Source organism: Equus quagga, chromosome 9 (assembly GCF_021613505.1).
Source record: "Equus quagga isolate Etosha38 chromosome 9, UCLA_HA_Equagga_1.0, whole genome shotgun sequence".
NCBI classification, from domain to species: Eukaryota; Metazoa; Chordata; class Mammalia; order Perissodactyla; family Equidae; genus Equus; species Equus quagga.
In genome coordinates this window covers 8,448,114-8,463,617 of record NC_060275.1, presented here as the reverse complement: position 1 = coordinate 8,463,617, position 15,504 = coordinate 8,448,114, and the positions used below count along the sequence as shown (strand labels likewise).

Here is a 15,504-nt window from a genome sequence, read left to right as displayed (position 1 = left end):
GTGTAGAATGATGGTTTCCAGGGGCTAGGGGATAGAGGAAATGCAGTGGTGTTGGTCAAAGAATACAATTTCAGTTATGGAGGATGAATAAATTCTGGCGATCTAAGCTTGGTGACTATAGTTAATAAAACTATATTGTATACTTGATAATTGTTAAGAGAATAGATCTTAAGTGTTCTCACCACAACAAAAAAGTGGTGAAAAATAAGTAAATAAATAATAAAACCCAGGGGCCAGCCCGGTGGCACAGCAGTTATGTTCACATGTTCTGCTTCAGCAGCCCAGGGTTCAAGGGTTCAGATCCTGGGTGCGGACACAGCACCACTTGGCACATCATGCTATGGTAAGTGTCCCACATATAAAGTAGAGGAAGAAGCACACAGTAGTTAGCTCAGGGCCAGTCTTCCCCAGCAAAAAGAGGAGGATTGGCAGCAGATGTTAACTCAGGGCTAATCTTCCAAAAAAAAAAGAAAAAAGAAAAAGGTAGGAAGTAATGAAACTTACATTTAAAAAACTCTCAATTTATTAACTAAAACTTTAAAGATAAATAAATAAATAAATACGCTTGAATACTTGGTCTGGATGGACACCAAAACAAATGTATAAAAATCCAAGGATAATTCATTTTGATTATAGGCATGACATTTTTAAAGTTTACTCGTAAATAAAACAGTTAACTGTCCTAATGCAGCTATACATATACTGTTTAAAGGTCAAACACATATAAAAGCAATTTAAACTAAAAAAATAAGAAGAGGAACAAGATTTAAGACCTGTTTCTATTTCATTGCTTCTAAGTTTACACACACACACACACAATATATTATGATAACAATATAATCACATTAAGAAAGAAAATATTACATCTCTGAACAAATGCAGATGATTTCCTTTATTAGGGGCAAATGTTGATGAAAAGAAAAGCTACGCAAGGCGTGGTCTGCCAGCTCCACTAATTCTAAGAGATTCTTCTCTCCCTAAAAAAAAGCAAAATGGAACAGTAAATATCACATTGACATACAACAAAATTCTCAGCAGCTAACTAAGCAGCTTCATGAAATTAGATCATTCAGAGACCCTGAGATTGTTCACATTTGCTTAAGTCCACTTTCTCAACAAGCAAATTAAAAACGTCAGCCTAGGAGGAAAACGTGGGAAAAATCCCTAGCTAAAGGCCGCAAGGACTCTATTATTCACCTCTGAGTAGGCTTAAAGCTGCAGTCGAGTGGTCTGGCTCTTTGACTACTTGTTGGTAGCCCTATCTCCCCACCACCTATAACTCAAGGCAGAGCGAACACATTTTATGATCCACCTCCCCCTTCTAACATCCTGATGGTTCCAAGAACACAGAGGACAATCAATACACATGTGGTTAATGGGCCATGCAGAATGCCACAGAAATAATTGAACTTAAAGACAATTCAAAATTTTATCATAGAGGAAACAAGAAACCAGTGGCATTAAGAAGTGGCAAAAAAAAAAAAAAAGAAAAACAATAGTGATAAATAAAGGAAAATTAGAAATATGAGGTTCAGATAGACTCCACTGTAGAGGCCAAAAGAAATAAGAATTTTGCCCCTAATTTTTCAAGATCTTCAGGACTCATTTTGGTATTCTTAGACAGTAAAAAAGTATTGCAGTCACTCTTTTAAGACTCATTAACTCTTTCACTGATAACATACTAAAAATATCCTAATAGTATCTCTAAAAGGAATAAATAACAATACATAATTATTGCTATAACATTGTACCTAAAGTCATCCTACTACCTTACAATCTAGTTCATGACTATATTTAGTCAAAACTCAGGGGGCCAACCCGGTGGCATAATGGTTAAGTTCACGCACTCTGCTTCAGCAGCCCCAGGGTTCACATCCTGAGTGTGGACCTACACACCACTCAACAAGCCATGCTGTGGCAGGGTCCAACATACAAAGTAGAGGAAGACTGGCACAGACGCTAGCTCAGGGACAATCTTCCTCAAGCAAAGAAAAAAAAAAAGAGGAAGACTGGCAACAGATGTTAGCTCAGGGTCAATCTTCCTCATCAAAAAATAAATAAATAAATAAAAATAAAAAATTCGGCTCTTTGTGTGAGTAAATATATGTCTTCAAAATATTAAAGGAAAAAGGTGCCTACAAGTAAGCATTAAAATGGCCCTTATAATTCTGTTTATATCAATTGTCACTGTTCCCACACAGTACGCCACTTCAAAGAGGAACTCACTACTAAATATGAAGACACTGAAAATAATCGCAGCTTTTCTAAAAACCATTGGTCTCATGAATATACATCATTCATTAATCTAAAATCTTCATTTTAATTTTATACAAATCATATCCTTAATCTGATAACTGACCCACTCAATAATAATCTATTCCACCTCTAACAATTCAACTGTTATATGTCCATCAATTTGAAAAGCACAGGGTAAATTTTCCAAGTATTTTATAAAAGGAATTTAGAAGAGATATTAACAAAAATTTTTACCTCCTTCCGAACATCAGACAGAAAGTTACAGGTACATTCAATTGAATAAACAACCTCTGCAGTTCGTTTATAAATACTGTAGTTTTCAGAATTCAGCTGTTCCAAATAGGCCACAACAGCTTCATGAATATTTGGATATTCCAAAGAAATAGGCATGTCCAAAGAAACTAGAAATAATGCTGCTGACATAGGCTCCGGTAAAAAGTGGCTTGCCTTAATAAATTAAAAATAAAAAAATTTTAATTCTTTTTAAAAAAGCATTTTTTAGATAAACATAGTACACTATAGCCTTAACGTAGTTTAATTTTCTTTTTTAGTAATTCTCTATCACAAAGTCTATGCTTTTCCAAAGAAAGTTCTATTCCCCAACATTTCATTTATCTCTATGTCTTTGTTCAACGCAATTTTTCTCTGCCCAGAATATCTCAAGTACAAATTCCAACTCTTTCCCAAAGTGTGGGATACAGGATACTTCCTTGTTCCCCACACCAACACCCAGAATTACTCTCCCCTAGGCCCTGTGCCTTGTTTATCCTCTGCTACGGAACTCAAGGCATGAGGTCTTTTTCCTCTAAGTATTCCACGCATGTGCACACAATCTCCAGAATAATGCAATAATCTCCTGAGGACAGGAACACTTCCCTGCCATAGCTGACCACATAACCCAGGGTTTACCAACTACACATTGAATTGAACAACACTGAATCAAGTATGGCTATAGACTGATTTGAACAGAATGATTTTTTATTTGTTGTGTTTTAGAGGGGAAAGGGAACAGTCAACATAATATTTAAAATAGTTCTAGAACACTTACAGAAAACTGACCCTTAATCAGTATAAAATCAACAGGCACAAAGGAAATACTATACTTTTTATAAATTTAAATCAATTGATTTAAAACTGAAAGAACTGTTTCAGCTCTTTTTTAATGATTCAAGCTTCATGACAGAATTCTATGCATCAATTAAGAAAATGAAAAGGATTAAAACTTCAACATTCAGAGAAAATCATTTGACAGAGCTCACTGGTATGGCTGAAATGCTGTGTTTATTAAAGTAGGTTTGGTCATGATTTATTTCATGGATATTTTTAAGGATAATCATTAATTGTCTGAAAGTCTAAGATTAAGAGCTAAATCAGCTAAATAATACTTTTAAATCAAATAAAGTTGCCAGATCAGTATCAGAAACTACAGGAATCAAATTTTGGGGTTATTAAGCATGAAAAAACCCAGATTATTAAGACAGCAGCTATTAGAAAGTCAAGAGAAATTTCATTATTCTGTGAAGAACTCTCCTAGTGGGAAAAAAGAGAGAGAGAGAGAAACTAAGTTACCTGATCACCTATTGTTCGCTTGCTCAGCAAATACATACTTACTGGGCCCCTACTGTATGCCAGGCACCATTTCAGATCCTGGGAACACAGCAGGAAGTAAAACAGAACCTCTGCCCTCCTGAAGCACACATTCCAGTGGAGAAGGCAGAGAGTAAACCAATGCACTTCATAAGATGTCAGGTGTGGCTGGAGTGCTAAGAAAATTTTTAAAATGGGATGGCGAAGATGGAGAGGAATAGAGAAGTGACAGGGAGAGTGGGCAGAGGAAGGCCTCTCTGATGAGGTGACATTTACGTAGAGACCAGGAGCCATGTGGATATCTAAGGGAAAAGTAATCATAGAAGAGGGAACAGTAGGTACAAAGGCTCAGAGATACAGTATATTTGGGAGTAAGGAGCCCAGTGGAGCCAGCACTGAAGGATGGAGTCAGGGGGCAGTGATGGCCAGATCAGGTAAGACTTCAGGTCATCTTAGGACTTGTGCAATGGTGGAACCTAAGAGACAAGTGAGGAGGTCACTGCAATAATCTAGGTAAGACAGGCTGGTGGCTTGAACTCAGGGAGTAGTAGTGGAAATGGTGAGAAGTCTTCAGATTCTGGATAGATGTCCAAGGGAGAAATGACAGATTTTGCTCAGGGATTGGATCTGAGTGTGTATGAAAGACAGGAACCAAGGATAAGTCTAAGGTTTTTGCTTTATCAGCTATCAGCTAGAAGACTGAAGGTGCCATTTACTGAGATAGAGAAGACTATAGGAAGAACACGCTTCTGAGGGGAAGTAAAGAATTAGGTTTGGGACATGCTAAGTTGGAGATATGGAACATGGACTGTCAAGTGAAGATGTCAAAAAGGATACTGGATATATACGAATTTGGATTCAGGTGACACATATGGTTTTGAAATAAAAATGTAGGAGCTGTCAGCAATTAGATGGCATTTAAAGACCACAAAATGGGATGATATTTCATGAGGCCATGGTCAGTCCTGGGGTTCCACCCTTTTAAGAGGTTAGGAAGATAAAGAGGAATTAGCGGAGGAGACTTGGTGAGTTGAGCACTGTGCTAAGAGAGCAAATCCTAGAGGACCTAACTCCAAAGGCAGTGTGTTCTAGTTTAAAAGAGCTTTCTCCGACTCTAGTCAGAAAAATAAGAGTAGCCGATACGAGAATTAAACATGCACTGAGCAGAGTGTCTGGCATATCACACTCAATAAATATTAATTTCCTTTCTTTCCTCCTTCCACCCCATCACTAAGGAATTTCGACATTTTCACTCTGCATACCTATATCTGAAACTCTGTTATCTTGGCAACTCAGAGCACCCTGCTAAGGTCATAAATCCAATCCTTGCATGGCCCAATGGACCGATCAGTTTATACCCCAGACCCAAGACAGCTGCCCAACATATATAAGCATTACCACATGTCACTTGGGACTAAAAGTAAAGATATTTCAGTGCAAGTCCATTATCACTATTAGATAAAAAAAGAGTCAACGACATCGTCTCACGCATATTGTGGGGGAAAGTGATATAATACTGTTTTCTCTAAACCTTGCCACGCAGAGCAGCCACCGCATTATCTGAGAGCTTGCCAGAAATGCAGACTCTCAGGCCCTACCCCAGAACTAATGGATCAGAATACGCAAGACCTGAGTAACAAGATCTCTAGGTGACCTGTTTGCACATTACACTTTGAGAAGCACTGCCCTGAATCTATCAGCTTCACCAAATTATTAGATTTCATATACTTCACTGAAAAAGTCAAAGTCTTCTGGTATAATCCTTCCCTACCCTCAGTCTGCTTGGCAGGCTGAGAAAGGGTCACAGCAATTCCCAGGATGCTCTGGGATCCTGCTCCCCGCACAGGGCCGGTACTTATGGCTCTCATTTCCCAGATGTTTCCCCAAATAAAATTACCTTCATTTGTTTTACCAATTTGATTTATCCAACCAAAACATTTTTCATGAGATTACCAATGCATCATTTTAACCCGTACATGGATATTCTCCAAAAATCATTTAAAATCAACAATTATCAATTTCAAAAAAGGCCCTCAAAGTCATTTTGTCAAAACTTTCAAATTCAGGAAATCTCTACATAGATACATATTATCATTTTTCAACTTCCAAATTTCATACTTGGTAAGTGGCAACTCAAATATTTAAAACCCACTTTCCAGGTAGGAAGTTTCAGGCTCCCAATTCCACTTTAATTTTTGGTGGGCTAGCAACAGGGAGAGGGTGGCACAAGCTTGTATTTACATAAACTGAAGGAGAATTTAACACCAAAGGAAGAGAATTTTTGTTCAGATCCCATTTCGAAGTTCTTAGTTAATCAATCAAAGCGATAACAACCATCTATAAACCAATACCTAAATGACAATCTCCTCAATAATCTTATACTGGTCTAATGAAGTTCCAAATTATATATTTAAAAGAGCTACCAAATATTACAGATACTGATTTGCCTTCAAGAACAAAAACAAATAAACAAAAAAATAACTACTTTCCAAAAAAAAACCATGGAGAATTGGCTCTACATTATTCTAATACTAAAGTAAGTCAAAATAAAATAAATCTATTTCTATTTTAATTGGTTCCTGCCCAAATAAGCACACAGATAAAAAATAATCTATAATCAAAAAAGCAATAAACTATATGATACAACTGATAAGTTTTCCATCATACTTCAACCTATAGATTGATCGTACGTAATACTTAAGTTATTGTAGCACTACTAATTTTTCAGTTATATAATATTATTATATAAAGTGAGACACCCATATTTTAAATGCAACTCCAGTCTTAAATGACTAGAATTCTTCCATTTACAATGCTTATGCCTTGGAAAATTACCACTCTTCAAAACAGAAAATTTCCTCAGAAACATAATGACTAATGAATAAAAGTTAAAAATTACAATTAATAGAAGTGATGTTATTTTCTCTAAGGCAAAATACTATATTTAAAATTTAATGTTTTACACTTGTTTTCCCAGAAGGCCTGATAATATATTGCATACGTAAGTGTTATTGAAAAATGGAGCTTTGACTCTGTGATCTGCAGATTGCTGGGGAACCAAGAGGCAAACGGCTACGACACAGCCCCAGTGGCACAGGAGAGAGGGGTTCAGTTTAGCAGTCTCTTCAGTACCTTCTCTAGGCGTGCCACACCTTTCTTTCTCCAATAAGTACATTACAAAACACTTACATGAGTCATTTGAGAGATTTTTACCACCAACTTTCAAATTGAGAGATATAACCTCCATTTAAAAATACAGTCAGTAAGATAATTTAAAAGAAATATGTAAGCCTATTAAAATCACCTTTAACACACAGTCATATAATGGAAGAGTATCTCGCAATAAAAATTAAACAACTGCTACAAGCAATAGTAATGAATCTAAAAAAGAAAATTCTGAACGAATACAAACTTTATAACTCCATTTATATAATGTTCAAAAACACAAACTCGTCTGTAGTGACAGCAGTCAGAAGGGCGTTAGGCTCGGGGGAGGAAGGAGAGGTGAGAGACAGGAGGGGCCTCTGAAATGCTGCATGCTCCATGTTTTGGGGGGCGCCACGCTTTCGACACAGATACAGTCACTTGGTAAAAATGCACTGAACTGTGTACTTTTCTAAACACATGTTACACTACAATTTCAAAAAGTTACGTTAAAAAAAAATCCTTTACAGAACTCATGTTTTTTTATCAAATGATTTGTCAAAATTGTTCAAAACTGTTAGCCATTTCTCACTATCTACATTTCCAGTATAATCTTTGGTCACTGTGAAATGATCAGAAGGAAATGACAGGAGAGCACTTACTGGTAATATTCAGCAAACTATCAGTAAGCAACACTGCCTGCCTTACCTTTTCAACAGGGAGAAGCGTCTGGAGCAGTCGAACTGCGAACAGTGCAATGCTGACGAACGCCATCCTGTGGTGCACCAGCACCACCTCTGGTTGTTCCAAACTGATGCTGCTTTTGTGGTAACACATGGTGTCTCCAAGGGACCCCAACACCATGAGCAGTTTCTCTTTCTGCAAACATTTAAACACAAAACAGAGGAAAACAGCCAATTCTAGAGGCCAGTATACATATCTCATAGAGAACAATTTAAAATATTATTATAAAATAACTAAAACAAACCAAAACAAAAATTTATTCCTCTCTATAAGAACAACCAATATTACGAAGATAACTTTAAAAAGTACAAAACAATGATAACACCTAAATTTTAAAAATAATTTTTTAGTATGAATTCTAACTAATAAGTAAAAATAACAAAATACAAAAGCTTAATGAACCATAAATTCCTCTAGTTTCTAGTGCTTACTTGTTCCAACTTTTAACATTTGCATGTAAATCTCTCACCAAATATTTATCAGACTTACTGTATGCTTAACACAGCAGCAAGTATAATGGGAAAACAATGCATTCATGCAAGAGACATGATCCCTGCCCTCAAACTGATCCCAAAGTTACTAAAGAAATGAAACAGGGAAAGTCAAAAACTAATTGAGGGGCCGGCCTGGGGGCTTAGTGGTTAAATTTGCACACTCCGCATCAGCAGCCTGGGGTTCTTGACTTCAGATCCCAGGTGCGGACCTACATACCGCTCATTAACCCATGCTGTGGTAGTGTCCCAAACACAAAAATAGAGAAAGATTGACACAGATGTTAGCTCAGGTACTATCTTCCTCAAGCAACTGGCAATGGATGTTAGCTCAGGGCCAATCTTCCTCACCAAAAAATAATAGTAATAATAATAATTGAATATCATGGGCCCAACCCAGTGGCCTAGTGGTTAAGTTTGGCACACTCCACTTCAGTGGCCCAGGTTCAGTTCCCAGGCGTGGACCTACACTGCTCATCTGTCAGTGGCCAGACTATGGCAGCAGCTCACATACAAGAAGAGGAAGATGGGCAACAGATGTTAACTCAGGGCAAATCTTCCTCAGCAAAAAAAGAAGAAGAATTGAATATCAAAATGTATAAACTGCATCTTTAGGTAACAAGGTTGTTTCAAGGGGAAATGTTCTGCCATCATAAATTTCCAAATGATTTACTACTTAAATAGAAGCTATATCTTTCAGATTGAAAGGCATACATAAAATACGAAGAGAAAGCTAAAATGTAGTAGACTAACTTGCAAATCATAACAATATAGACCAAAATATATATCCTAGATATGCTGACGGGCCCGTAAACTAGCTGGTGAAACAGCAGCGGTGAGACAGGAGAACAAAGACAGCACTGGGCTCTCCCTCACCTTCCCACTGAAAACACACGGAAACACAAACGGGGAACAACCCGTACACCAAGGACAGAAATCGAACGTATGTCAAAAGTTACTTTATTCAAGGATGGATAGACCAGAAACAAAACTAAAAGGTATCAAGCCTATAAAAATTACGTAAAGGATCAAAGCCACAATGAGATACCACTTCACCTCGATGAGGATGGCTATCATCAAAAATAATAGAAAATAACTAGTGAGGCTGTGGAGAAAACGGAACCTCTGTGCACTGCTGCTGGGACTGTAACATGGCGCAGTCGCTGTGGAAACAGTACAGCAGTTCCTCAAAAAATTAAACGTAGAAATACCGCACGATCCAACAATTTCACTTCTGGGTATATACCCAAAAGAATCGAAAGCAGAGACTCACACACAGATGCGCACATCAGCGTTCACAGATTATCCCAACAGCCAAAGACGGAAACTTGTCTATCAACAGACGAATGGATAAACAAAATGTGGTAGGTGGTATATAAATGCAATGAAATATTATTCAGCCTTAAAAAGGAACGAAATTCTGATGCATGCTACAACATGGATGAGCCTTGAAAACACTATGCTAAGTAAAATAAGTTAGAAACAAAAAGACAAATATTGCATGATTCCACTTACGTGAGGTACCTAGAATAGTCAAACTCATAAAGAAGGGAAGTAGAACAGTCGCAACCAAGGGCTAGGGCAGAATGGGCATGGGGAGTTAGTGCTTATGTTATGTATACTTTACTACAATTAAAAAAGTTACATACAGAAGTAAATTGGGTTTTGTTACTTACATGGATCATTTGATAAATTTAAATTTTAAAATAAACACATATAAAATTAAAACTATGACACTTTCCAAATCATTGCACAAGGAAAAGGAAGACAAAACAATCTATATAGCAAAAACAAAAAAGGAAATAAAAGAGATAGCAAGAACTTTTGAGAGAAGACCAAGCATATCTGTACTACAAAGTTTCAATTTCCCTGAGTGAAATATGATTTCACATTGAAGTAAAAAAAAAAATTAGTAATTTACACATATAAGAAAGACATCTTTATGCATAAAAAGTTAAAAATTAAATGTGTAGTGAAATATGAATAAAAAATCTATGAATAAATGAATTCAGGGCAAAAAAATTGGATAAAGGGGGTAATTTTCTACTGATGAAACGCATAATTCAGAGTACAGACAATAGAAATGAGTCTTCGTGATCTGAATAACATCCAACATCAAGCAAAACCTGTTACTGAAATGCAGACGGATTTACAGGGTTAACGCAGTCTTTTTGAACTTAACAGAATAAACACATATAAACTTTGACCGTTTCAAAGAATACAACTCCTCAAGTTTCCATGGAATACTGACAAAAACTAACCATTTACCTAACCAAAGAAAACTCCAATATATATTTAAGGCTATATTCTCAGATCCCACGGAAATAAAACTAAAAATTAATAAAAATTTAAACCAAAGGCAACGCTTACAAAATTAAACAGAAAAACTCAATAGCTGTTATATTAATAACACGGTCTAGAGAAAAAAAATTAGAAACAGAATGACAGTCTTATATTGACAGGTAATTCTTTCACACAGTACTTCTTCATCGGGCTAAAAATGTTTAAATGGCTGTGAAGCAGTTGATGCGGGGAACAAGGGCTAGTTTTCAGAGGATATTCATAGCTTTAACAAAGAAGGTACAGAATTAAAATATCAGATTAGCAAAATATTCTAAATATTCCCAACGAAACAGAATTTATAGTACAAACTATTTCTCCGCTGTCTGCTCATGATAAACAGGTTGTGGAGTCTGTAAAGCATCTGACACAAGCAACTGGGACAGCTCTCCTCCATATGCTTCCAGTCCCACACCCTCACCCCCTTGCCCACGGCAGCCAAGTGTTCCACGTGCAGCTCTCCCCAGGCTCTTCTCTGGGGAAGAGCTGGTTCATCCCGCTTCAGAACGACGCCAAACCGCTCCGCTGCATGCAGCAGAGAGCCCTCTCCAAGCAGAGCCGTGCGGAACCCGCAGCCTCGCTCCCACCACTTCCACCTCACGTTTCAGGCTCTACTTGCTGGCGTTCCCCCACGGCCCTACCGTTCACCACCACCCAGCACTCCACTTCTTGTCATTCTCTTGCCCTCAGCCAGATAAAAAACTCTACCTTTGTTTGCTTAGCCAAATCACAAGCATAATTTAAGATTCGATTCAGTCATGATTTACAAAAAGCCCTCCCTGAGGTCCCAGGTTGGGCTTTTTTCAAGGCACCCTTGGCAATAAACATGGTCAAAAACATAGAATCTTAGGTGACCTAGGAAAAGAAACTGTGCCCCCACTTCCTCATTTGTAAAATGGGTTATCTATCTTCTCAGGTGGGGATGATTAAATGACCTTACACACACATAGTGCTTATTAGACTCTATCACAGAGTAAGGGCTATATTTAAACTATCTTTAACTACTCCTCCTTCCTGCTTCCCTGTTTCACCAGTGTCACAATAAAAGCATCTATCACCCACAAGAGTGAAAAACTGCCACTTATTCATCTCATACCACAGTGCCTAGCATATAATAGGTAATCAAAGAATGTTTGGTGAACTAAAATAACTGTCTCTGGACTGGTGGCAACAGAAGGGAAGTCATATGCTACTGAGAGATCCCACTCACCCAATTATAAATTCACAATCTGGTTCAATTACCCTTATTGAGCCCTTGCTGGATACAAAGTTCATCTCCCTAGGTACCCTCACAGTCCTCGCAGCCCCACTTGAACTCCAATCTTCCAACATGCCGGATATCTAAGTTACCAGCTCACAGCAGCCAAGACAAGAATTTAGAGGCAAGGAGTCATAAAGAAGGAGAAAAGACTGCTTCTCGTGACATTGCCATGACAGGAGCAACAGAGAGAAGAAACACAAAAAAACGAACAGAAGACAGCCCCAGCACTGCGGTTATCTGCCATGAGGGGAAGATCCTTCTCCTTGAACTCACTTACCATGTGAATTAGGAAAAAAGAGACCTGACTTCACAGAGAAGCCAAAAAGGGATGACATAATTTTTAGGTCAACCTAAGTTTTACAAGTGCTTATCAATACATTTTTTATTTTAACAAAATATAATAATTTCAGTGAAAACGTTTTTCTTTTATTTACTTCAAGTGAAATAAAAATATTCCATTTTAGGGGGGAAAATTCCTTTGACCATGCTGACACAAACCGAGTTAGCTAGTCCCAGACGCGACGCCTATTAGCACAATTTGGAAAGATCTAGAGATTTGATTACACATCCTTAGGTATTTAATTTTTGAATTGGTAACAACACATTTATTATTTTGTTCCTTTAATGACTCAACAAAAATACTCCTTCTAGCTTTCTTTTTAAACTTGGCAAAAGTAGGGACATTAAGAAATTCTACTTAATTGTTTGCTTCTATGAATGTATAGCCGAAGGAATGAGATTTTTCCTGGGAGACATTTATTCTTTTAAACAAGTAAATCAAATACTTGCTTGATTCTTCAAGCAGTACTGTTTTATTCAACATTTCTAACATACCACTTGGCACTTGGACAACAGATTTAACCTTTAAAGTAAAAATAATTCATTGAATCATAAAAGATCAGCAGCCAAAAGTTAAAGCGAATGACTAAACTTTTACAGATAAATGTTCCGGCCAAGAAAATTTAAGTTAATTTAAGAAGCAACCGATAAAACATTCTTCACACTTCTAAGGAAAAACTCACTGTTGAAAACCTTCAATATGTGAAAATCTTCTAAAAGTACTACAAAATAGTGTGATAACCTTAAGGACTAAAGAAAACTAAGATTAAGAACTATTATCCCTATTTTATAAAGAAATTGAAGGACTTGAAACAACATATTATACCTATCATAAAATATTTGCTTCTCTTTTCAAGAGATTTGTGTTATTAAAAAAGTCTGAGTTTTTCACACATGGGCATTGGCATTAAATAAACATCTGTATTCTATTTATATTTTCTGTTCTAACCTCTATTCACAAGGATTTCAGGAAGCCTATAACAAAGTTTAATAAAACACAGACAGACCAAGGTCAAAATAACATAAAGAGAAAAAAAATGTTAACTATGAGAGTCAATACATATTTTTACAACTAATTGATTTTACTTCCACTTCTCTGACAAGCCAAGCAAAAGAAAAAAAAAGAAGAAAGAAAAGACATAAGTTGCCAATTGACATAAACAAAAAACAGAACACCAGTTCTCCAAGGAAAGGAAGCTTATCACATAATTTCAAATAAAAGATATAAAAATGACACGATTTATGATTACTGAAATGTAGAAAGGGATGCATATGGCTTCAGTTTACATGGATACATACCCTGGTAGTTCACAGATCTCTTAAATATTACGCTGTAATTTAACATTCCTGAGGTTCCTGTACATGTGTTTATTACTTATCAAAACACTTATTCCAAAAAAAAGAAAATACAACACAACATTTTCCAAAATTATCTGCCCTACTGAAACACAAATAACACAGAACACTGAAAGAAAGAAATGAGACAAAAAAGCATAAGAACAATGAGTTCATTCATATAAAATTATAGAAAATGCAAACTAATCTATATCATGAGTGTATTCATGTTAAAATCTATCAAAAAACTTCTAAAAACATGTACAGCTTATTTTATGTCAATTATACTTCAATAAAGCTGTTAAACACACACATATATATATTCACACACATTTATATGAATAAACAACAAAAAATGTACAAAATCTATATGAGGAAAATACTCTGCAAGACAAAAATGTAGACTTCAAGAAATGGAAAGACAGTAAATTTTTCCCAAGGTGTGGAAAGAATCTTTCTGACTGTGATTCAAAACTCAGAACCAATTTTTAAAAAAGAAACTGATAAATCCAGCTACACAAAAATAAAAAAATGAATAAAAGCTTCTGCATGGCAAAAAGCATGATGAAGAGAGTCAAAAAAAACCTAACTGGGGGAAAAAAATTGCAACTTGTTTCAAAAGGCCAATGTCCTTAACAGCTAAAGAGTGCTCAGAAATCAAGAAAAAGAACAAAAGACCAACAACCCAAGAGAAAAATAGATAAAGGCCTGGATGGTTTACAGAAAAAGAAATGAAAAGATCCTTTAAAGTCACAAAAAGATATTCCACTTTACTCATAGAGAAGTGCAAATTAACACTACACTAACATACCACATCTCCTTTATCAGAATGGCAAAAGTCTGAGGTTTGACTACAAACCCTACTGCTGAGTCTATAAGAGAAAACGTACCTTAATAAATTGCTAGTGAGTGAATGAAATGGTATAGCTATATAGGAGAATGCGACAATATATACAATTAAAAATACATTTACTTTTTGAGACAGGAATCTCACTTAAAGAAATCTACCCTAGAGACACACTTGTACAAGTATGAAATGACATATGCACATTACTCATTTCACATAATTTATATTAGCTATTCTGTCCATGAACAGGAGACTGGGTGAATAAACACACAAGGAAGCACTTGTAGCTTATAAAAAAGAACAATGAAGATCTCCATGTATGGACATGGACTAAGCTCCATACCTATTATTTCACACATACAGGATATACGTTTAAGTTGTAAAAACAAGGTGTAAAACTGTATATGACATACCACCTTTTTTGTAAGATGTGGGAGGGGGAATAAGAATCTACATACTTATTTGCTTTCCTATGCCAAAACTAAAATAAAAATGGAAAAAATAAACCAGAGAACAGGATAGCAGGGAGACATCTCTGAGTTACATTTTCATGAAGAGAAAGCAATTCCCAAAAGTGAAAACAAATTGAAACAAATCTATCTATATAGTGAAATGGTAAGAGACAAGAATTCTTTCAAGTGACTGAGAAATGGCCTGTTTCAGACTATGCACAAAATAAACCTGGGACATACTACAGCTACAAGAAAGAAAACTTCCAAAGACTAATGAGACAATGAAGCCAGCTTAAAAGGACCAAAATAAAGTAAAATACTAATATATTACCCATATCCCAAGGAAAACATTGATTCTCACCATGTCTATAGCAAAAAGGCTGTTGTCATCCCAGATATCTGCGGAAATTGCTTCACCAACGAGTATCATATCCTCTGCAAGCAATTCCAGAACTCTTATTACCATCTGTCTACTTCCTAGGAATACAAACAGGAGAGAGAAGGAAAAAAGTTCACTTTCAAATAAATGGCTGAATACAATACTACTCAATCCTACAGTTAGTCTGCCCCCAAATCCCTAGTTTCTCTTTTCATTTTTTTGAATTTTTTAAAACTGTTGAAAGAGATGAACAGGGAAGTCACAATCCACAGCCACCACTGAAGACTTCTGCTCAGATCATAATACTACTTACAACAAATGAAACATGC

General features: G+C 36.3%; 1 protein-coding gene across 1 annotated transcript in view; it reads right to left on the bottom strand.

Moving 5' to 3' along the window:
* Positions 1 to 15,504, bottom strand: part of RTTN (rotatin) — a 150,675-nt gene that overhangs the window by 118,810 nt on the left and 16,361 nt on the right. The window contains exons 10-13 of the mRNA XM_046671888.1: positions 15,158 to 15,273; positions 7,696 to 7,866; positions 2,491 to 2,703; positions 865 to 977 (exon numbers count right to left, since the gene is read on the bottom strand). Of these exons, the coding sequence (XP_046527844.1) occupies positions 865 to 977; positions 2,491 to 2,703; positions 7,696 to 7,866; positions 15,158 to 15,273 (613 nt within the window). The remainder of the gene's footprint in view (positions 1 to 864; positions 978 to 2,490; positions 2,704 to 7,695; positions 7,867 to 15,157; positions 15,274 to 15,504) is intronic.